Source organism: Aquarana catesbeiana, linkage group LG05, assembly GCF_042186555.1.
Source record: "Aquarana catesbeiana isolate 2022-GZ linkage group LG05, ASM4218655v1, whole genome shotgun sequence".
Classification (NCBI taxonomy): Eukaryota; Metazoa; Chordata; class Amphibia; order Anura; family Ranidae; genus Aquarana; species Aquarana catesbeiana.
In genome coordinates, this window is record NC_133328.1 from 34,259,270 (window position 1) to 34,282,528 (window position 23,259).

The window sequence follows — 23,259 nt, forward strand, 5'->3', positions numbered from 1 at the left end:
CTGCATGTATCGTTGTTGGAGTGTGGAGACACTTTAGCCACTGAATGGATTTATCCTACTCTGGATGGTCTCATGGTTGAGCAGCTATTTATTTCGTACTTTATGGACATTTATAAGTGTCAGTTTTACCAAAAAACTGATTAATCTGATGTCGCCATCAGCATTTATGATATGCATTTGATTTTTAAACACTAAAATAAAGGTAATGGGTTAGATTTACAGACACATATTTTTATTAAAACAAACTAGTACAACCCATAAAGCAACACATTAACCCTAAGGTAGAGGTAAAATTAGTTACATTCTCAGTTCTGAGTTTGGTGCCCAGGCCGATCGCTGGGCCTCAGAGTATGGGTGAGTGCAGTGCAAATCCTCAGGACTTCCGTGAATATCCACTTGGTACAGCATCGGGTTATATAAATGAGCCAGAATATAGCCAAAGAGTTATCTACACCATTGTATGACTGATGAAAACAGTCCTAGAGGGGGGTCAATTAGGCAATGAGACATCCTCCTTTCTCCTTGAATGGGTTCTTGTCTTCCGGAATGCCCTTTACGAGAGGGTCCTCTCCAGAGTTGCCTTCAATGTAGGTCTTGATCTCTTCACACGCTTTGGAGACCTTCATGGAGAAGAAAAGAAGATATTGATGATCAGAATGGTGGGAAATGACTTGCCAACTTGAAAGTGTTTGAAAGAGATTGGCCAGTTATGGACCATTTCCATCTATGTGTTGTGGGAACATGTGCGGTAATGTGTATGTTACCACAATGCGTGGCAATACATGTTAAAAAAAGTTGCGGTGCCATTCTTTTAGAATAGCCCCCGAAAAGCACTAAGGCAACATACTGTGGTACGTTGCAGCACATAATGTTCAAAATGTTGTGGAACTTCAGATTTTCGGGCTGTTTTGATGGGTTGGCAGCCAATCAACTTAAATGGGCTGCCATACGCAAACAAATATAAGGGGGTTAACCCTTCTGGAGGTGAAGTGGTTAAAAATAGCCATTTGTGGAGAAGTTTTAACGCTCATCAAATGCATCATAATCGCACATAGTGTGTTTAGGGAGTGTTCTTAAGTCATTGGTAAAACTGCAATCTAACGCCCATACTAAAGCTCATGGACGTCAGTCTAACGCACAAGAAGGTATTTCGTTAGATATAAGACCTGTCCCTACTGGACTATGCCTACCTTATTACATAGTTACATAGTAGGTAAGGCTGAAAAAAGACAATAGTCCATCCAGTTCAACCTGTGTGGGTGCATGTGTATCAGTGTCTATAATGCTTTCCCATATCCCTGTATGTTGTGTCTTTAAGATGTAAATCTAAAAGTCTTTTAAAGATATCCATACTTCCCGCATCCGCCACCAATTGTGGGAGAGAGTTCCACATCCTTATTGCCCTAACAGTGAATAACCCCCTATGCAGTTTAAGGTTAAACCGCTTCTCCTCCAATCTCATTGTGTGGCCCCGTGTCCTCCTACACTTCCTATGACTGAATAGTTTATTTCCTTTTCTGGCATCCCCATTGAGATATTTGTAGATTGCTATCATATCTCCTCTCAAGCGTCTTTTCTCCAGAGAGCATACATTTAGTGTTTGCAGTTGATTCCTCATAATTGAAGTCCTCCATTCCCCTTATTAGTTTTGTTGCCCTTCTTTGGACTCTCTCTCCAGCTCCAGCACATCCCTTCAGAGGACTGGTGACCAGAACTGGACTGAAAACTCCAGATGAGGCCTAACCAGAGTTTTATAAAGTGGCAGAATTATAATTTTATCCCTGGAGTATTTCCCTTTTTTATGCATGCTAATATTCTGCCGGCTTCGGCAGCTGCAGCTTGGCGCTGCATGCTGTTGCACAACCTGTCATCTACTAGTACCCTTAGATCCTTCTCCATCCTTGACTCCCCCAGCTGAACTCCACCTAGTGAATATTTTACATTTATGGAATGTTTTTTGACCCCAAGTGCATTACTTTACATTTCTCCACATTAAACCTCATTTGCCATTTGTCTGCCCACTCCTTTATTTTATTCAGGTCATTCTGCAAAATTTCCATGTCCTGATGAGAGTTTATTACTCTGCTTAACTTTGTGTCATCCGCAAAAACTGAGACTGAACTATTTATCCCATCCTCTATGGGATAAATAGATCTTAGGGTGCCACTCCACACATTGATCTGCACTGTAGCTATAGACAGTGGCGTCACTAGGGGGTGGCTTTTGGGGCTATAGCCCAGAATCTGGGGCCCATAGCCCCAAGTCTCTGCAGGGGTCCCCAAGGGGAGAGGAGGCTCTCTGGGCACCCTGATGTAAGTGGGGGGCTCTCTGGGGACCCTGATGCAGGGGGAGGCTCTCTGGGGACCCTGATGTAAGTGGGGGGCTCTCTGGGGACCCTGATGCAGGGGGAAGGCTCTCTGGGGACCCTGATTTAAAGGCAAGGCTCTCTGGGGATCCTGAATTAAGGGTGAGGCTCTCTGGGGACCCTGATTTAAGGGTGAGGCTCTCTGGGGACCCTGATTTTAGGGGGAGGCTCTCTGGGAACCCTGATGCAAGGGTGAGGCTCTCTGGGGATCCTAATGTAAGGGGGCTCTTTGGGGACCCTGGTGTAAAGGGGGGCTCTCTGTGGATATATACACAAACACGTATATTATATACATGTGTATGCCCACCCAAGCGTATGACTTTCTTTACTACGTTGCTATGGGGGGCTCTAGCCCCAGATCTTTTGTAAACCTAGCAACGCCCCTGGCTATAGATATTAAGCATACTAAAGATGAAAGGACCACAACAACTGAATTTATTCATTAGCAGGTTTATTAAACCTAGGGCTTGATCCATATGATCCCTGAGGAAGGGGTGTTTTTGAACCCCCGAAATACAATAGATGCCCAGTATTGTGTCTAATAAACTTTCCACTGTACATATCCAGTTGTTGTGGCACTCTGGTTTTTCATATATTACATAGACTTTCCCCGAGGACCATGTCCATGAAGAACAGTCTAAAACAGTTTTTTCATTTGCATGCATCATTGAATCCTGGTCACCTTGGAGGTCCACCAGTGCTCCTGCAACACACATCTACTACATATATATATATATCAAGTAGGCCTGACAACCAACCTACAGTGCCTCGAAAAAGTTTTACCCTTTCCATCATTGAATCCTGGTCATCTTGAAATCCAACTTTCCTGCAACATACATCTACCACATAGATATCAAGTAGGCTGTCAAATGACACTCTGCTTGACAGCCTACCTAGCCAACTCACCTTCTTGAAGACACCACTGGCCAGTCAGGTAGACTGCCTTTGAATGAAAAAAAGTAGTCATTTTTTGGAAAACTATATTTTATATTTAAAAATAATTTTTTCTTATTATATTTTAGATTTTGTATCTTATTTAATAAACATGTTACTGGGTGTATTCAATTGTTGTGCCACTCTCACCTTTTGAATACCCTCTAGACCAGTGGTCTCCAAACTGTTGGCCAGGGACGGGATGTGGCCCTTTGCTCGCTTTCATCTGGCTCTTAGGGCACTATTTCATCTACTGAAACCAACTACGGGGCACAATATCTACCAATGACACCAAAAATGGGGCCCAATGACACAAATGATGGGGCACACTTCCTCCCAATGACACCATCAATGGGGCACAGTTCATCTCAGTGACACCAAAGATGGGGCATTGTTTACTCTCACTGATGCTGGGACATTTTCTACTCTCGATGGCCACGGTCTGGCCCACCTATAGCCTGAAGGACAGTAAACTGGCCCGCTGTTTAGAAAGTTTAGAGACCCCTGCTCTAGACTTTTCCTGGGGACCTCATGCAGCCCTTGGGCCTTAGGTTTAGCACCAAGGTTCTAGATTTTTCCTGGGGACCTTATGTCATACCTTATGTCGATAAAGATCTGCCCCAAACCCTTTTACCCTTTGAATTGTTGTTCACCCTGGAGTCCAGTGCTTTTAGGACACATCTACTAAGCTGGCTTTCAAAACACTCTCTGCTTGACAACCTACTTAGCCAACTCACCTCTTTGAAGACACCACAAGCCAGTCATATTAACTTCTTTTGAATGATAGAGTATATATATATTTTTTTAAACATTATATTTTAATATATTATAAATAAATATGATTTTCATTTAAATTGTAAAAAGCAAAAAACGTTTGTTTTATAGACAGATAAAAGATTTAAAGTGGTTGTAAACCTCAGACACGAAAATATGAACAAAGCATATATAATGTCCCAATTCAGAGCACTTAGTGTCATTTCTGTCTGCTGTCTCGTTCCTCTGCTATCAGCATGAGTCACTTCTAACAAGTTTTCCTGACACCAAGAGAAAAATGGTGACAGAGGAGGGACCTCCAGCACACAGTCTGTGATTGACAGCCTCAGCTCTGTTCCTGTGTGCTATGTGCAAGGGGGTTCTCCCTCCAATCAGCTCTTCTCACTGAGCTCTGCAGGGTGTAATTTTAGCTCTCAGTCTCCTTTTCTCTGAAAGCTCAGACTTTATAAAGCGCAATGGTGACAGAGGAAGGAGCTCCAGTACACAGCCTGTGATTGACAGCCTCAGCTCTGTTTCTCTGTGCTGTGTAAAGGGGGGTTGGTCACTTCCCTCCAATCAGCTCTCAGAGCTCTCCTCACTGAACTCTGCAGTACTTAACTTCAGCTCTCATCCCATTTTTCTGACAGCTCAGACAAGCTTTAAAAATTCTGGATTTTGAACAGATGTAGAGAGGAGAAAACTGCGGATAAATGGGTACAACTTATATAGAAGGATTTTTTAAATTCTCTGTAGATAACCTGAGGCCAGTCACTGCACTGGGTAAATGTAAAGGTTTATAACCACTTTGCGCCTCTGCCAAGTTATCTTTTGATGACTGTGTCTCATTGGAGGGTCTTCCCCTTACTTCCTATCCTAAAGATGCAAAAGGAAGTGAGAGCAAATCTCAGAGGGAAGGGAATAGCCCTCTTACCACACACGTTACAATCTGACTGTACAATCTCTTTAGGCGCATTCTTAGACTTGCGGCTGAGGGGGGGGGGGGTTGGAGGGTTTAAAAACACATGGCTGAGCTGCAATTTTACCACCCCAACCAACCCCCCTAAAGTGGTCACATATACCCAGTGAAATGACTGGCTATAGATGATACACAGAGATGAAACAAGTCATCCTACATAAGTTGTACCTGTTTTTTCCAGAGTATTCTCTTATCTACATATGTTCAAAGCGTTGCATTTATGAAGATTGTCTGAGCTTTCAGAGAAAAGGAGACTGAGCGCTAAAATTACACCCTGCAGAGCTCAGTGAGAAGAGCTGATTGGAGGGAGAGCCCCCCCCCCCCCCCCCCACACACACACACACACACACACTTGCACATAGCTCACAGGAACAGAGCTGAGGCTGTCAATCACAGACTGGAGGTCCCTCCCCTGTCACCTTTTTTCTCTTGGTGTCGGAAAAACTTGTCAGAAGTGACTCATGCTGATAGCAGAGGAATGAGGCAGCAGACAGATATGACACTATTAGCAGTTGATTTACTACAGGCAAACAGATTGTGCACTCTGCAAAGAATACCCAATCACATGCAAGGGAAATAAAAAAAAAATTCTTTGCACATGATTGGATCATGGAAGTCAGCAGAGCTTCTGCTCATTTACTAAACTCTGGAGCAACTACTCTTGCAGAATGCACAGTCTATTTGCCTTTAGTAAATCTCCCACTTTAGTGCACTGGATTGAGTCAAGTACACACTGTAGAGGGATATGTTTTGTTCATATTTCATGTCTGAGGTTTACAACCACTTTATGCTGCAAATGCAGCAGACAAGAGTATTCATGGCCGCAGCCAAAATGAACCCCCTTTTGGCATTCAGGGGCAGTACAACTACTGAGCATGGCTTAGAGGGGTTATAAACCCTCAAGGTTTTTTACCTTAATGCATTCTATGTATTAAGGTGAAAATCCCTCTGCGCTGCAGCCCCCCCCAGAGCCCCCCTTTTACTTACCTGAACCCGATCGTTCCAGCGACGGGGACGAGCCCAGCAGCTCCAGCCGCTGTCTCGAGTCCTTATTGGACAGCCGTTGGCTCCCGCTGCTGTCAATCAAATCCAGTGACACAGGACCTGGGGGGGCGAGTCCTGCTGTCTGTGTCAATGGACGCAGCAGCAGGTTCTTTAGAGTGCGCCCGCACGGGTGCCCTAATGGACTGCGGCTCTCCGTGGGGGCACCCGATGAAGGGGAGGAGCCAGAAGCGCTGCCGGGGTACCCAGAAAAGGAGGATCGGGGATGCTCTGTGCAAAACCCTTGCAGATAGCAGGTAAGTATGACATGTTTGTTATTTAAAGAAAAAAAAAAAAAAAGAACCTTTACAATCACTTTAAGCTGGCCATAGGCAGATCGAAATTCGCCTCTAAGCTCCTTTAAGCCCCATTTCACACTATGAATCACACAGGAACTGTACTGCTCATTCCTGTTCACATGCGATTCAGTGTGATGCAATTCGCACTGCATTGCACCAAAACCTGGAACCGCACTTCAACCATATCATATGGTACTTCTGAACCAGGCGATACGGTGCAGGCACCGCACTGACTTTGAGACCTGCATTTGGGGTGTCATTAACTCACCATTGACACACACCTGGTGCAGATTGCAACTTCATTGCATTTTAAACGTGGTGCAGGAAACGCACATGAAAAACGCACCACGTTCTAGTATGAGCCCAGTCATTGCATGGACACATAGGCTAACATGCCAGACGCCCCTAAGGCCTGGTTTTCACTTCTGCGGCTTTGCAAGCCTCCTGAAAATGCAGGGAAAAGGTCCCTGCTCTATTTTCTAAAATCACATCCTGCACAGAAACCACAAGTGCAGTGCGGTTCTCAGTGCAAGCTGCTGCGATTTCCAGTGCTTGCAGGTGCCATTAGGATTGATGGCACCCACACATATCTCCTGCATTTCTGCGTGGGTGGTTGCAGCTGTGGGAATGAGTGCGGACCCCCCAGCGGTAACCTCCCACACAAGTGTGAACCGCGTCTAAGGCTCTGCATTTTTCTGCATGAAAAACACACGGACAGCAGGTTATACGGGTTCTAATGACCTAGTTCACACCAGTGCGGTCAGTTCCAGAGCAGGAAAGAAAAAGTAGAACATGCTGCATTTTTTTCTGCCCTGAACTGTACTGCAAAACTCATCAAAAACGCACCGTAATGCACCTAAATGCATCAAAAACACACCAGAACGCACATTCCCCTACTGAGGATGAACAAAAAAAAAATGAAAAAGCACTGAAACGCATCAAAACACTTAAAAAACACACAATAATGCATCAAAACCCTGCATGCAATAACGCTTATGGAAAGCATCAGGACTGTTTCTGTGGTTTCAGATGTAGTCCAGTGCATTTTTTCTGCATTAAAAATATATGGACAGTAAATTATACGGGTTCCTATGGTTTAGTTCATATCAGTGCTGTCAATTCCAGTGCAGAAAAAAAAGTAGATTATGCTGCAATTTTTCTGCACAGAACTGTACTGGAATGTGGCAAAACGCATGAAAATGCACCGGATCACATTTAAATGCATCAAAATGCATTACATTCAAAATCCCCCCCCCCCAGGAAACTTTGGAAAAAAAAGAGGGAAAAAACACATTGAAAGTGTATAAAAAAAATGCACCGGAATGCAGTAAATAGGCATAAAAAAACCCACACTTGCAGAAACGCATGCGGAACGCATTTGGACTGTGTTTCTGTGGTATGAAACGGGCCTCAGGCTCCATTTACATTTGGCGTTTTAGGATCTCGCTGTGATTCTGCCTGAGGTCTCAATACGCACTATCATCGCAAAATGCTGGCTCAGCTGCCATTATTTTCAATAGCACCTAAAAATGTGATTTTGCTGCGATCACTGCATGATTTATCACGTAGCAATCGCTTTGTGTGAAGCTTGTCGCCGTAAAGAAGCTCCTGCTCGTTTTTGGGGCGACAAGCTTCACGCGATGTGACTTGCTGCGTTTGGCGCACGATAAATCACACGACAATCAAGGTAAAACCGCACTGCTCTTTAGGTGCCACTGAAAACAATGGCACCTGAGCCTGTGTTTTGCGATTGTAGTACATTTTGAGATCCCAAAACACCAAATGTGAATGGAGCCTTAGGCCCCTACACACGGGGTGGGCTCCGTTGGATCTGCTGATCCCCGCTGAGCAGGCGGATGGCTGATCTGTGTCCATTTATGCAGAATGCACCCAGACACAACGCGCTCTCTTCTATGGGCGGTCAGATGTAAACGGGCTGTTTGTCTGCTTACACCTGGCTGCCGTCCGATCCGCCAGACAGATGGGGAACGGATCCCTGTCCGTCGGTTTTTAGCAGACGTGATTGGATGTCAGAGGGTGTCAACAGATCTGCCGCTCCATAGAGGAGACTGGAGGGTCTGATTGGGTCTGCTGGGAAAATGGACAGGTGGACTCGATCGGTCTGCCCGTGTGAAGGGGCCCTAAAGCCTCGTACACACGATTGGATTTTGCGCAGACAAAACCTTGGACTTTTGTCTGAAGGCGTGTGCCTGGATTTTGTCTTGGATACAAACGGCAAGGAATTGTCGGCCAACAAACACGAATGTAGTGACGTACTACGTGGTTTTTCAGCTCTTTAGTGCCACCCTTTGGGCTCCTTCTGCTAATTTCGTGTTAGTAGAAGTTTGGTGAGTGTTGATTTGCGCTTTTCATTTCACACTTTTCAGTTCACACTTTTCAGTTTGCGTTTTTCATTTCGTGCTTTTCAGTTCGTTTCTGAACGGCCATTCCTCAACCAGACATGTTGCGGAATCGGAGGAGATAACGTGTTATTTATTATTGGCCTTGGAGTTATTGCTTTGACCCAAGTCCAGTCCAGGAACAGGAGGAGTTGCTTTATTAATCGTGACCAATTATGTCATATGCCTTTACTGCGGGAGCTCCAGGAGAATAATCCGGATGATTTTCGGAATTATCTCCGAATGACGGACCCCTGCTTTCACCAACTCTTGGCACTGGTGACCCCCTATATTAGGAAGCAGGACACATGCATGAGGATTTTATTTTATTTTTTGGTTGAATAATAATGATTTGATTTGTTATATTTTCTATATTTTTGGATGCATGGAATGCACTTTTTGGTTAAAGTGGAATTCCACCCACTTTTACAACTCTTCAGCATCCCTTACTAAACTGTGCAGTGTAAATGAATTGGATATATATTTTTTTTCTCAGCACCTACTGTATATCTGCTGTATTCATTTTTCACTTCCTCCTCCCTGGCCGTAGCCCATCGCATCATTTCCTGTTTGCAATGCCTTCTGGGAAGGGGCGGCAACTTCCTCTGAAACTGCCGTTGCTATGGAAACCTGACCTGAAACCTATTACACTGCTTGTGCTGCACTGAGCATGTGCGAGATCTGCAAGCTTGAGATCCAGGAAGAAATACAGTCTGGCTTCAGATGCCCACACTTAAGATGGCCACGGCCTGCTGTAAGTTTATAAAATAACAAACTACTGCTATAAACTAACAAAACAGACCTTAGTTTACAGACTAACTTTACTAGAATACATTAAGCTTGTGTATTATAGGGGTATTTTTATTTAAAAAGTATAATTTCGGCCCGGAACACCACTTTAAGTTCTATTGGCAGATAGCATGTCTAATTTTATTTGTTTTCTTTTTTTATATACAATAAAAAATTTGTGTAGAATAATTCTTGGCTATGTGTTTTACTTCAAATGACAGTTTGGGAGTCGGCAGTTACATTTTAAAAATCCAATGTAAAATTAACAAGGGACCCAACATAGTTGTATCTTTGATCTTAAAAACTACGGGATAATGGTGTTGTGGTAACTTGCCCAAAAAAAAAAAAAAAAAAAAACATAATGATATTATTCTTGATATCACTAGAAAAATAAAACATTTTAAAATTAGTTTGCAATAACTCCATCAGTATCACCAGCAAAGCAGCTTCATTATTATCACATTAAAGAAGAAGAGAATTTTGCGCTGCATTTGGAGATTTCATAATTTGCTGCGTCACAAATGTTAATTCTAGTGCTAGTTTACAAGACCAACCGCTTCTGATTCCGAGCATGCGTGTTTGTACTTTGGACCTTTGTATGACGGACTTGTGTACACATGCTCGGAAAATCCGACAACACACATTTGTTCGTTGAAAATTTTAAAACCTGCCATCCAACATTTGTCCGCGGAAAATCCGACAACAATTGTCCGATGAAGCGTACACACGGTCGGATTTACTGCCAACAGCCTATCATCACACACTTCCCGTCGGAAAGTCTGATCGTGTGTACGCAGCTTTAGAGTAACAAGGAAAGGAAAAAATATATAAACAAATGTAATCTTTAAAATCTATTTTTAGTAGTATACTGTAATACTGTATCCTTTTTATAGTATGGATGATCAATCTTATAAAAGTAACAATGTAACCTCATATAAATGATACATTTGTATCACTTCTCCATTATTTTCCTCTCCTGGGTGACCTGATGTAAACTGAGAAGACATTCTTTATATAGGACAAGGCTGAAGGGTTTATGGTAATAGGATTGGAGGTATGGCTTTCCTAATCTCGGCTCTCCACCCCTGCAATACCACTGAGCTGACTGTCACTAATCTTCACCTATTCCCTCTGATCAGCACCGAATTGGATGAAGCAACATTTATTTGTACCCGATCCCTTCCTTCTATCTACTAAATTAATTCATCCATAGCATAAGAATGATGTATACTGTACAGTTTAATTTAGTATACAGTATGAAAGCAAAATATATACAGTAGGTGTTTTGTTTTTTTTTGCAAAAAGGCAAAGTGCAAAAAGAAGAAAAAATATGTCAAATAATCAGAAAGTTTCCTTCACGTTTCTGACAGGTCTGAGCGGATTAGTTACTATGGTTTATGTCTGGTTTAGGTTTATTGGTGACTATGGTTTATGTACAGTATCTAACAAAACTGTGTACACCCCTCACATTTTTGTAAATATTTTATTCTATCTTTTCATGTGACAACACTGAAGAAATGACACTTTGCTACAATGTAAAGTAGTGAGTGTACAGCTTGTATAACAGTGTAAATTTGCTGTCCCCTCAAAATAACTCAACATGCAGCCATTAATGTCTAAACCGCTGGCAACAAAAGTGCGTACACCCCTAAGTGAAAATGTCCAAATTGGGCCCAATTAGCCATTTTCCCTCCCCGGTGTCATGTGACTCGTTAGTGTTACAAGGTCTCAGATTTGGTGTTATCGCTCTCACTCTCTCATACTGGTCACTTGAAGTTCAACATGGCACCTCATGGCAAAGAACTCTCTGAGAATCGTGAAAAAAAGAATTGTTGCTCTACATAAAGATGGCCTAGGCTATAAGAAGATTGCCAAGACCCTGAAACTGAGCTGCAGCACAGTGGCCAAGACCATACAGCGGTTTAACAGGACATGTTCCACTCAGAACAGGCCTCGCCATGGTCAACCAAAGAAGTTGAGTGCACGTGCTCAGCATCATGTCCAGAGGTTGTCTTTGGGAAATAGACGTATGAATGCTGCCAGCATTGCTGCAGAGGTTGAAGGGGTGGGGGGTCAGCCTGTCAGTGCTCAGACCATACGCCGCACACTGCATCAAATTGGTCTGCATGGCTGTCGTCCCAGAAGGAAGACTCTTCTAAAGATGATGCACATGAAAGCCCGGAAACAGTTTGCTAAAGACAAGCAGACTAAGGACATGGATTACTGGAACCATGTCCTGTGGTCTGATGAGACCAAGATAAACTTTTTTGGTTCATATGGTGTCAAGCGTGTGTGGCGGCAACCAGGTGAGGAGTACAAAGGCAAGTGTGTCTTGCCTACAGTCACAAAGTAGATATTTGCCAGCACACAATGGATCGACAAAAGTAGCGTCCAAATGGATTATTTATTGCATGATCACAACACAAGGAGAGTGCCTACAGTCAAGCATGGTGGTGGGAGTGTCATTGTCTGGGGCTGCATGAATGCTGCCGGCACTGGGGAGCTACTGTTCACTGAGGGAACCATGATTGCCAACATGTACTGTGACATACTGAAGCAGAGCATGATCCCCTCCCTTCGGAGACTGGGCCGCAGGGCAGTATTCCAACATGATAATGACCCCAAACACACCTCCAAGACTATCACTGCCTTGCTAAAGAAGCTGAGGGTAAAGGTGATGGACTGGCCAAGCATGTCTCCAGACCTAAACCCAATTGAGCATCTGTGGGGCATCCTCAAACGGAAGGTGGAGGAGCGCAAGGTCTCTAACATACACCAGCTCTGTGATGTTGTCATGGAGGAGTGGAAGAGGACTTCAGCGGCAACCTGTAAAGCTCTGGTGAACTCCATGCCCAAGAGGGTTAAGGCAATGCTGGAAAATAATGGTGGCCACACAAAATATTGACACTTTGGGCCCTATTTGGACATTTTCACTTAGGGGTGTACTCACTTTTGTTGCCAGCGGTTTAGACAATAATGGCTGTGTGTTGAGTTATTTTGAGGGGACAGCAAGTTTACACTGTTATACAAGCTGTACACTCACTACTTTACATTGTAGCAAAGTGTCATTTCTTCAGTGTTGTCACATGAAAAGATATAATAAAATATTTACAAAATTGTGAGGGGTGTACTCACTTTTGTGAGATTCTGCATGGCTTAGGTTTATTGAGTACTATGGTATATGTATGGTTTAGGCTTATTGGTGACTTTGGTATATGTATGGTTTAGGTTTTTTTGTTACTATGGTATATGTACAGTAAGCTTTAGGCTTAAACCTCGTACACATGATGCGATTGTTGGCAGGGGATTGTCTGTTGACAGACTGCTGTCCTAAAATCTGACCGTTAGTACGCTCCTTTTGACAATTGTTGTCCAACTGTCAGCCAACAAATGTTGGATGACAGGCTAGTAAATTTTCGGCGGACAACGATCGGTTGTCTGATTTTCGTATGGTCAGTACACAAGTCCATCACACAAAAGTTGAAAGTACAAACACGCATGATCGGAAGCAATGCTCACCAAACACGAAATTAGCAGAAGGAGCCCAAAGGGTGGTGCTCAAGAGCTGAAATTCCTCGTAATACGTCACTATGTTCATGTTTGTTGCACGACAATTGTGTAATTGTAATTGTGTGCAAAACAAGATCCTGGCACACGCCCTTTTTACAAAAATCAGATGCTCGGTTGGCCAACAATCTCATCGTGTGTACCAGACTTTATTGGTGACTACATTACATGTATGGTTTAGGCTTATTGGTGACTATGGTATATGTATGGTTTAGGCTAATGGGTGACTATGTTGTATGTATGATTTAGGCTTATTGGTTACTATGGTGTATGTATGGTTTAGGGCTCTTTCACACGGGGCGGATCAGTGATGATCCGCCCCGTGAACACCCGCTTGCTCAGCAGGGATCGCTCCGCCGATCCCCGCTGAGCAGAAAGATGACAGGTCCATCGCTGCACACTGTGCAGCGATGGACCTGTCAGAGCGCCGCTCTCCCCTATGGGGGATCGGATGATGACGGACCGTAGAGTCCGTCGTCACCCGATCCGATCCGAAAAACGGATGGAAAAGTAGGTTCTTCCTCCGTTACACTTTTCAGATCGGAGCGGGTCGGATGTTAGCGGACATGTCACCGCTGACATCCGACGCTCCATAGGGATACATGTATGTCCGTTTTTCATCCGAAAACGGAAGGATGAAAAACGGACATACGGATCCCTCGTGTGAAAGAGGCCTTACGCTTATTGGTTGCTATGGTATATGAATGGTTTAGGCTTATTGGTTACTATGGTTTATTTATGGTATAGGCATATTGCTTACTATGGTTTATGTATGGTTTTGGTGGATTGGTTACTATGGTATATCTATGGTTTAGGCTTATTGGTTACTATGGTATATGTACAGTATGGTTTAGGCTTTTTGATGACTACGGTATATGTATGGTTTAGGCGGATTGGTTACTATGGCATACATATATGGTTTAGGCTTATTGGTGACTATGCTATATATGTGTGGTTTAGGCGGATTGGTTACTATGGTGTATTGCTCTCCATGCACAATCATTGTTCTCCTTTTGGCTGGAGACTAAGCTGCGGGCTTTAAACGTTGTGGTGACCATTTTTACTAGCAATTTGGGCCATATAAAATGAAGAATCGCATGTGATTTGAACAGCTATGTGGTGCAATTCCTGTCCGAATCACATGAGGTTCCCGGCACTGCACCTGGCAGGATCAGTACAACTGCACTATATTGTCAAAAGTATTGGGAAACCTGTCTTTACACGCGCATGAATGACATCCCAGTCTTAGTCCGGAGGGTTCAATATTGAGTTGGCCCACCCTTTGTAGCTATAACAGCTTCAACTCTTCTGGGAAGGCCGTCCACAAGGTTTAGGAGTGTGTCTATAGGAATGTTTGATCATTCTTCCAGAAGTGCATTTGTGAGGTCAGGCACTGATGTTGGATGAGAAGGCCTGGCTCGCAGTCTCCGCTCAAATTCATCCCAAAGGTGTTCTATCGGGATGAGGTCAGGACACTGTGCAGGCCGGTCAAGTTCCTCCACACCAAACTCACTCATCCACACTATATTTTGGACAATTTCATGCTCCCAACTTTGTGGGAACAGTTTGGGGATGGCCAACATGACTGCACACCATTGCAGAAAGCAAGGTCCATAAAGACATGGATGAGCGAGTTTGTTATTAACAAATACGCTTCTGGAAGAATGGTCAAACATTCCCATAGACACACTCCTAAACCTTGTGGACGGCCTTCCCTGAAGAGTTGAAGCTGTTATAGCTGAAAAGGGTGGGCCAACTCAATACTGAACCCTATGCACTAAGGCTCCATTCACACTAGCGCGTTTTTTGATGCATTTTGCATTTTGCAGACATGCATGGGAATTTTTTAACATGGGTTCCTATGGAACATGTTCACATCAATGCCTTTTTGTATCTCTGCATTTTTGGAAAGGGTCAGGGACTTTTTTTCATGCAAAATGCAGCGTTTTGCATGTAATGGAATTCAGTGGACAAGCATCAAAAACGCAAGTGCACCGTTTTTGCGGCGTTTTTACAGCGTTTTTGATGCGTTTTTGATGCGTTTTTTGCCCTTTTTTTTTTTTTTATTTTTTTTTTAGACTGTAAAAAAAGCTGTAAAAAAAAAAAAAACGCAAAACGAGGCAAAAACGCGGCAAAAACGCTACAAAAACGCTGCTCAAAAACGTGGCAAGCATGAAAAAAAAACTCCAAAAACGCTCAAAAGCAACATGCATAGGTGTGAATCGAGCCTAAGACTGGGATGCCAATAAAGTTCATGTGTGCAGGCGTCCCAATACTTTTGGTAATATGGGGGGAGATTTACGAAAACTGGAGCACTCAGAATCCGGTTCAGCTGTGCAGCTTCTAACTTCCCCGTGTTCAATTAAGCTTTGGCAATACAATCTGGAAGCTGATTAGTTTGTATGCAGAGCTGCACCAGTTTTAGCAAATCAACCCCAATTTGTCTACAACCCCATCTGGCCACTGTCTCCAGCTTAACCACTTGCTGACCACCTTCCACATATATACTGCAGCAAGGCGGCTCTGCTGCACCTTGCTGAAGTGGTTATTAAGGAAGGAAGTCAAGGGGTGTTAAAAGGGAAGTATGGGGTTATTTTTTTTTCCGAATACTTACCTAGGTGGATGCTGCATCTGTCCCCCGCCAGCTCTAACACTGAGAACCAAGCAATATAATCTCCCTGAGCAGAGAGCTGGTGACTACAGTCACAGCTCTCTGCTCTGCCCCCCGCTCACTGGGGGGGGGGGGGGAGCTCCTGGCTCAGCCTCTCAGTAGCTTCCTGAGAGGCTGAGCCGGGTGCCAGTGCAGTCATGTGGGTGGATCCTGAGCCTGGACTGGCTCTGTGACGTCAGCCAACAGCAGGCTTCAGCCCGCTGTCTGCTGAAAATGGGTCACAGGAGTGCAGAACAGACTTTGGCTGTACTTTAAGTCTGCAGCTCAACTGTCTATTTTTACTACCCCCTGACTGCCCATGTGCCCTTATGCAGTTGTTTACAAATGTCAGCTTTTATTCAGATGGATTGAACATTTGTTTCTCCAAAAGGAATAAAAAAAAATAGTTGAAAATGCATAAAATTGTTAGGCAGGGTTGGACTTTATTTCTTTTGGTCATTTACTTAAAGTTCATTTAAAGCTACAGTACATGTCCATCTATGACTATTCCATCCACAGGGTGACAACATTGCTGTGTAATTTCAATGCAGAACAAACAGCGTTGTCACCCTATTACAGGAAGTGGGGAAATAGCAAATCTACTGGCAGGATCAACAGGTAATAAATCTTTGTTTTTCAATGTTGCCCATAGTTACACTTTCAATAAGCATTGTCATGCTTTATGTGTTGCTTCCATATCCCCTAAGCAGTAATACCTCACCTTGTAAATATAATCAACCTTTCCAATTGGGGTCATGTGTATGGAAACATTTATATAGATTGTATGAAGTGGAGTCTAGTTTACTGATATTGCTTAAAGTAGTACTGTGACCAAAATAAAAAAAAATTAAAAAGTTTTTTTTTTTGCTTTTCAGTGTTCCCCCATAACATACTTTTAGTATCTTTTAAACCCCTTTCACACTGGGGCCGCGGCCGCGTTAGCACTAAAGCGCCTCTCGTTTTAGCACTGTTTAAAGTGGAGGGCCACCCTAAAATAAAAAAGTGCATCAATATTTAAAAAAAAAAAAAAATTTGAAAAATTTTTTTTTTTAACTTACCTGAAACCCCTGTTGCTAGGTAGCCTTCCTAATCTGCCTCTTCCTATTCCGCGGCGCTTTCTCCTCTTCTGCGAGCGGCCCCGTTGCCTTCTGGGACATGTATGCTGTCCCAGAAACCAACGGGGCCATTCACAAAGTGCCGCGCGACTCGCGCATGCACAGTAGGAAACTGGCAGTGAAGCCGCAAGACTCCACTGTCTGTTTTCTTTAGTTAGGATGGCGGCGCCGGCAGATAGACGGATGGGCCTCGAGGGGGGGGGGGGGTGGGGTGAGGGGGGCAACATCGCGGGCTCGCTGGACAGGTAAGTGTCCTTATTAAAAGTCAGCAGCTACAGTGTTTGTAGCTGCTGACTTTAAAAATAAAAGAAAAAACGTCCGGAACACCCCTTTAAGGAGCGCTTTTAGGCCGCTAGCAGGGTGCGTTTAACCTCAAAGAAGGGGTTAAAAACTCCCGTGTTGCGGCGATTCGAATGGGCAGGGCATTTTGGGAGCGCTAAATACAGCGCTCCCAACCTGCCCCTGCTTGTAGGACTTTTCGGAACCTCCCACAAGCACACCGCCCCAGTCACACTTGAATGAATGGGAGACCAATTTTAGGCGCTTAGCAGAGGTTATTTCCAGCACTAAAGTGTCTGAAAACCGCCCCAGTGTGAACGGGGTATTAAACCTGCCAGTAGATTTGTTGGATTCCCACTTCCTGTAACAGAGTGACAACACTAATCCTTCTGCAGTGAAATCACTATGGCGTTGTCACCCTATGGACAAGGTAGTCTCTGCTGAACTTTGAGTATAAGAACAACAAATTAAATGCCAACTCCATCTACCACTCAGTTACAGCAGCATTTTTCTTTTTCTATTAATGGGGACGAAGAGGCAAAAGGTTTTTTTATCTTAATGCATTCTATGCATTAAGATAAAAAGCCTTCTGTGTGCAGCAGCCCCCCTATACTTACCTGAGGTCCCTCTAGATCCAGCGATGTTGCATGAATGTCTCAGCTGGCCAGGGACTCCCCTCCTCATTGGCTGAGACAGCAGTGAAGCACCATTGGCTCTTGCTGCTGTCAAAGTCAGTCAGCCAGTGAGGAGAGAAAGGGGGCGGGGCTGGGTCACAGCTCCGTGTCTGAATAGAGACACAGAGCTGCAGCTCAGCTCGGGTGCCCCCATAGCAAGCTGCTTCCTGTGGGGGCACTCAACAGGAAGGAGGGGAGAGGAGAGCTGAAGAGGGACCCAAGAATCAGAGGATCGTGGCTGCTCTGTGCAAAACCAATTGCACAGAGGAGGTAAGTGTAACATGTTTGTTATTTTTAGAGAAAAAACAAAAAGAAATTTTACAATCACTTTAAGGACTGTCACTGTTTTTTGGACAGCTTGAAGGAGAAATACACAATGAGGAAGATTTACTAAAACTGGCACACTCAGAATCTGGTGTAGCTGTACATGGTAGCCAATCAGTTTCTAACTTCAGCTTGTTCAATTAAGCTTTGACAATAAAACATGGAAGCTGATTGGTTACTATGCAGAGCTGCACCAGATTCTGTGTGTGCCAGCTTTAGTAAATCTCCTCCATTGTGTTTTGCCAGCAGGGGGGTGCAGGGAGCCTTCTTGGCAGGCAGAACACAATGGTTACTGTTAGCGGCTATAGCTGCTGGCAGTAATCACATGTAAAAAATCTAACAGGCTGGTTGTACCCAAGTTGATTGATGGATCGACTTTAGTACAATCAGCCTGCCCATACATGGATCAAATCTTGGCCGGTCCCTGATGAACCAGCCGAATCTTGATCCATGTATGGGCGGCTTATGCAGCGTATGGACTGGACTGGTCCGACGGACCGAGTCCGGCGGACAATCTGATCGTGTGTGGGCTTTATCGGACCTTCAGCGGACTTTTCCAGTCAAAAATCTGACGGACTTTAGATTTGAAACATGCTTCAAATCTTTCTCAAGTCCGGTCGAAAAGTCCGCTCGTCTGTATGCTAGTCCGACAGACAAAAACCGACGCTAGGGCAGCTATTGGCTACTGGCTATCAACTTCCTTATTTTAGTCCGGTCGTACGTCATCACGTACGAATCCGTCGGACTTTGATGTGATCGTGTGTAGGCAAGTCCGTTCGTTCAAAAGTCCGTCGGAAGTCCGTCAAATGTCCGAAGAAAGTCCGCCGGAATGGCCGTCGGACTTTTGTTGCCGAAAAGTCAGCTTGTGTGTACGCGGCCTTAAATGTTAGTGACAAACTTGAGAGTTGTCATTTTTGACTTTGCTCAGAGTTCCGCTTTAACCCAATATCTTTAGACTCCATCTCTGTGTGATGCTCATGCCCGAATTTTTATGAGGGGCCTTCCTAGGTGTCAGTTCTTTGGAGGGGGGGGGGTGTCCCTGTCGGACCTCCTGCAGAGTTATCCAAGCCATCCAATTATAAGACAGCACAATAATTGGCTCAAATCCCAACCAGGACACTATCTGCATGGAGTTTGCAGGTTCTTTATGTGCATGCCCAGGTTTCCTCCCACACTCCAAAGACAGGCTGGTGGGTTAACTGGCTCCTGTCTGGCTCTAGTATATGCCTGTGAGATAGGAACCTTAAAGTGGATGTAAACCCGATTCATGAAATTTGAGTTGGGCACATACAGTATCTCACAAAAGTGAGTACACCCCTCACATTTTTTGTAAATATTTTATTATATCTTTTCTTAGGGATGTACTCACTTTTGTTGCCAGCAGTTTAGACATTAATGGCTGTGTGTTGAGTTATTTACAAAAATGTGAGGGGTGTACTCACTTTTGTGAGATACTGTATATCTGCAGTGTTTTCTTATCTCTCCTCAAAGCACTATGTCCCGTAGCTTTCTCCTGCTCTGTTCTTCGGTTATCAGCCTAATAACTCCTGAAAAGTTCTCCATCACATATGATAAAAGCAGCCAGAGTTTTGTTTTGGGGAGGATGCTATAAATAGATTAGCAGAGTGCTGAACTATTCAATGAACAGTTCTGAAAGTCTCTACTTATGAGGAAAGGGGGTGTGTGCCTTTCCTCCAATCAGCTGTCTTGGCTGTATGCCCAGGCTTCACTGCAGTGTTTAACAGGAAGAGAAAATCTCCTAACACAATGTGAACTTTCAAAACAGTATATAAAGATGAAGACAGCAGATATACATGTACAACTTATGTAGGGAGATTTGTTTCATCTCTGTGTATCATCTGAGGCTGTTCACTTCACTGGGTATATGTCAGGGTTTACAACCACTTTAAACTGTCATGCTCTATTTGAATTCTTTCTGGTTCCAGATAAACCAGCCAAAATATGCTCAGTTGGTGGTCTTGTTGGCCCCTCCCACCTTATCTTTGACTGAAAAATTGAAGGAGTCGGGTGCAAAATTTTTCTCCAAACAATGGCTACATCCACTCCGATGCAACCGCTGCTTGGATATTCTGCCAGCAGCTGTCAGAATACAATAGCTCAGGAGAGAAATTTGTAAATCCACTCTGTATAGTTTGGATGGACAAATACTGGTAAGCAAGCCATAGATTATACAACTTTCTATTCCTTCCACCATGGGTGGAAGGAAAGAAAATGGCTTGATTTCCCCATCAACACGGCCAGTTTTGATGGAGGAATTCCTCCCGTTGCACCATTGTGTTTTGCCAGCGGCAGAACACAACGATCACTGCTGGCTGCTATAGCTGCCGGCAGTGACTGCATGCAAAAAAATCAAACGGGTTGGATGGATGGATCGACTTTAGTACAACCAGCCTTCCCATAGATGAATCGAACCTCAGCCGGTCCCTGCTGAACCAGCAGAGATTGGATCCATCTTGGGCCAACTTTAATTTTTTTATTTTTTTCCGTTCGTAAAAATCTATTAGCATTTGGCCAGCTTTGGATTGTAAGCTTCTTGAGTGAGGGACTGACGTGAATGTACAGTATGTAAAGTGCCGTGTAAACTGTTGCTGCTATATAAATTCCTGTACCAAATATAGAAATTAGCATCCCTGGATGACTTTGGGAACCATTGCAATATTCTATGGTGGCAATGCTACAAAAAATAAAATAAAAAGGAATGCAAAGTTTGCATCACATTTCTGCAGGAAGACGGTGCACAGAAAAAAAAGGTGTGCCCCTCTTTCCAAATTGACCTTTGCAAAAAAAAAAAAAAAATGCCTAAAGAAATAAAAAGTTAAAAAAATCAATGTCAACAAGATTTTCTCTGCATAGAACTCGATAATAGTTCATATTTAAACTAATGCAATTTGCAAAACAAAAAAAACTACAAATAAACAAAAACAAACAAAAAAAAACAAAAAAAAAAAAAAGGAAGAAAAAAAAAAATTTTAATGTAAAAGTTTTATCTCTGCAAAGGAAAAAAAATGAAAACTGTGCAACTGTTTGTGGATTAGGTTTGCAGAAACTTTTGGAATTACCTGTGCACAACTTACACAAATGCCTCAGGCTGCATTCACACCTGAGCGTAGCGATTTACTGGCGCTTTTATTTGAGAGTTTTTGAGCGTTTTTGGAAGTGTATTACAAGTATTTTACAGCTTCGGGGTGAGGGGGGAGCTCCAATCATGAACAGAAAACGAGCAACAAAATGCACGTAAAATGCTCATGTCGCACCTTTTTAGTCATTCCCAGTCTATGTGCCCAATCTGCCTCCAATCTTCCAAAAAGAAGCTCATTCACTTTTTCGAGCGACAGACGTTATGCTTCAGGCGACAGAACGCTCAGATGGCCATTGAAGTGAATGGGATTTGGCTTGTTAAGCATTTTAGAGCTACACGCAGAAAATCTCTCAGGTGTCAATGGGACCTCAAGTAAAAATAAAAAAATAAAAAAAATAAATAGGTCAATGTTCACCACAATGATTCCTCTGCTTAGAAAAAAAATGCCAAACTCGATAATAGTTTGTAGTTAAGATAATGCAGTTTACAAAAACAAAAAACAAAAATGACAAATAAACAAAAACAAACAAAACAAAAAAAAAGGAAGAAAAAAACAAAAAAAATTTGAAAAGTTTTACCTTTGCAAAGGAAAAAAATGCAACCTGTGCTACTGTTTTTGGATTAGGTTTGCACATACTTTTGGAATTAACCTTTGCACAATTTGCACGAACTCCTAAAGAAAAATAAAGAGGTCAATGTCCATCACAAGCATTCCTCTGCATTTTTTTTTTTTTTTAAATGCCAAACTCGATAATAGTTTAGAGTTAAAATAATGCAAGTTGCAAAAACAAAACAAAACAAAACAAAAAAAAGGAACAAAGCAAAAAAAAAAGTTTTACCTCTGCAAAGGAAAAAAATGCAGATGCATAAAAAAAAATAAAGAGGTCAATGTCCACCACAAGCTTTGTTCTGCATAGAAAAAAAAAAGCCAACATAGCTAAAAGTTTATAGTTAATAAAAAGAGCTTCCTACTGCTATGGGAAAAAAGCAGACTGTACTGATGTTTTCTGGTTTAAAGGAAAACAAAGTTTGCAGAAACTTTTTGAGTTAAGCAAAAGCTAAACTTTTTTTGTAGGAAAGAAATAATTATTATTGCAATTTCTGGGGAAAAAATCCTAATAAACAAAAAACACAAAACAAAAAAAAGAAAAAAAAAGGACAAATCAGCTTTGCCCAGAAAGGAGAATTGCTTTGCCAGCGCAATGATAAAGTTTGCAGCCCCGACCCTCCGCACTCACCAGCTGCCTCTCCAGCTTCACCTCCTTCTTCAGCTGCTCCACTTCCATCTTTGCTTTATCTTTCTCCGTCAGATCTTCTATATTGATGACCGGCATTTTCTGGTGGGGGAAAAAGGGGACAATATATGCCGATGAAGCCTTTCTGGAGCTGGTCATAGCGCTGGGAGGGCGTTGAGGACACGTCTGCCGACACATACAACTTACTTGTGTTTCAGGGGTCCCTGAACCGAGGTCCCTGAAGTAGCCGCTTCCTCTGCCACAGGCTCTCCGTCCACCTTCCCAAAGCCAGTCCAACAATAGGCACTTAGCGCTTTTTTAAAGTCATCTGCATAATCTGGGCTAATCTGATCTCATCAAGGAGCGCTGCTCCCCTCCAATGCCACTGTCACCGCAGCCACACACCCTAATTACTGGCTAAATGCTTCTGCAGGCACTCCTGTGCTTGAACTGCCCTTATCATCTTCAAAGGATGGAACTACAAGTCTCAACATGCCCTGTGGTGCCTGCTAAAGGTGGTAGTCCCATCATTCTGACAAGTGTTTCTCATTTAGAGGAACAGTCCCTTTCCTGGGCACATGAAACTGTGATTAGCTGTAGGGAAGTTCCTGCCTTTGTTTTTTTAGAATTTGCTGTCCCTGAAAGTGTCCTGAGTTTTTGTTGCTGACAAAATACATCACCATGTCAATCTGGTTCATGTGTGTTAGATATTTCTACCTGATTCCCATGTTTTGGATTCTGTGATGGCCCCCTCTGTTTC

The 23,259-nt window shown here is 43.3% G+C and overlaps 1 protein-coding gene across 1 annotated transcript; it reads right to left on the minus strand.

Annotated features, from left to right (window-relative positions):
- Nucleotides 1–210: 210 nt before the first annotated feature.
- On the minus strand, nt 211–23,016 carry GNGT1 (G protein subunit gamma transducin 1). The gene is made up of 3 exons (XM_073629594.1): nt 22,707–23,016; nt 22,503–22,601; nt 211–620 (listed from the first exon to the last, which is right to left on the minus strand). Exons 2-3 carry the CDS (start codon nt 22,596–22,598, stop codon nt 495–497), a joined length of 222 nt encoding a protein of 73 aa, XP_073485695.1. The 5' UTR covers nt 22,599–22,601; nt 22,707–23,016; the 3' UTR covers nt 211–494.
- Between the last annotated feature and the right edge of the window lie 243 nt (nt 23,017–23,259).

Bases quoted from the DNA above. Each gene is read 5' to 3' on its own strand.
- GNGT1 (XM_073629594.1), bottom strand. From the start codon at position 22,598: ATGCCGGTCATCAATATAGAAGATCTGACGGAGAAAGATAAAGCAAAG. The intron at 621-22,502 runs GTGAGTGCGGAG...TTCTCCATGAAG, and splicing joins TGAAGCTGGAGAGGCAGCTG to GTCTCCAAAGCGTGTGAAGA.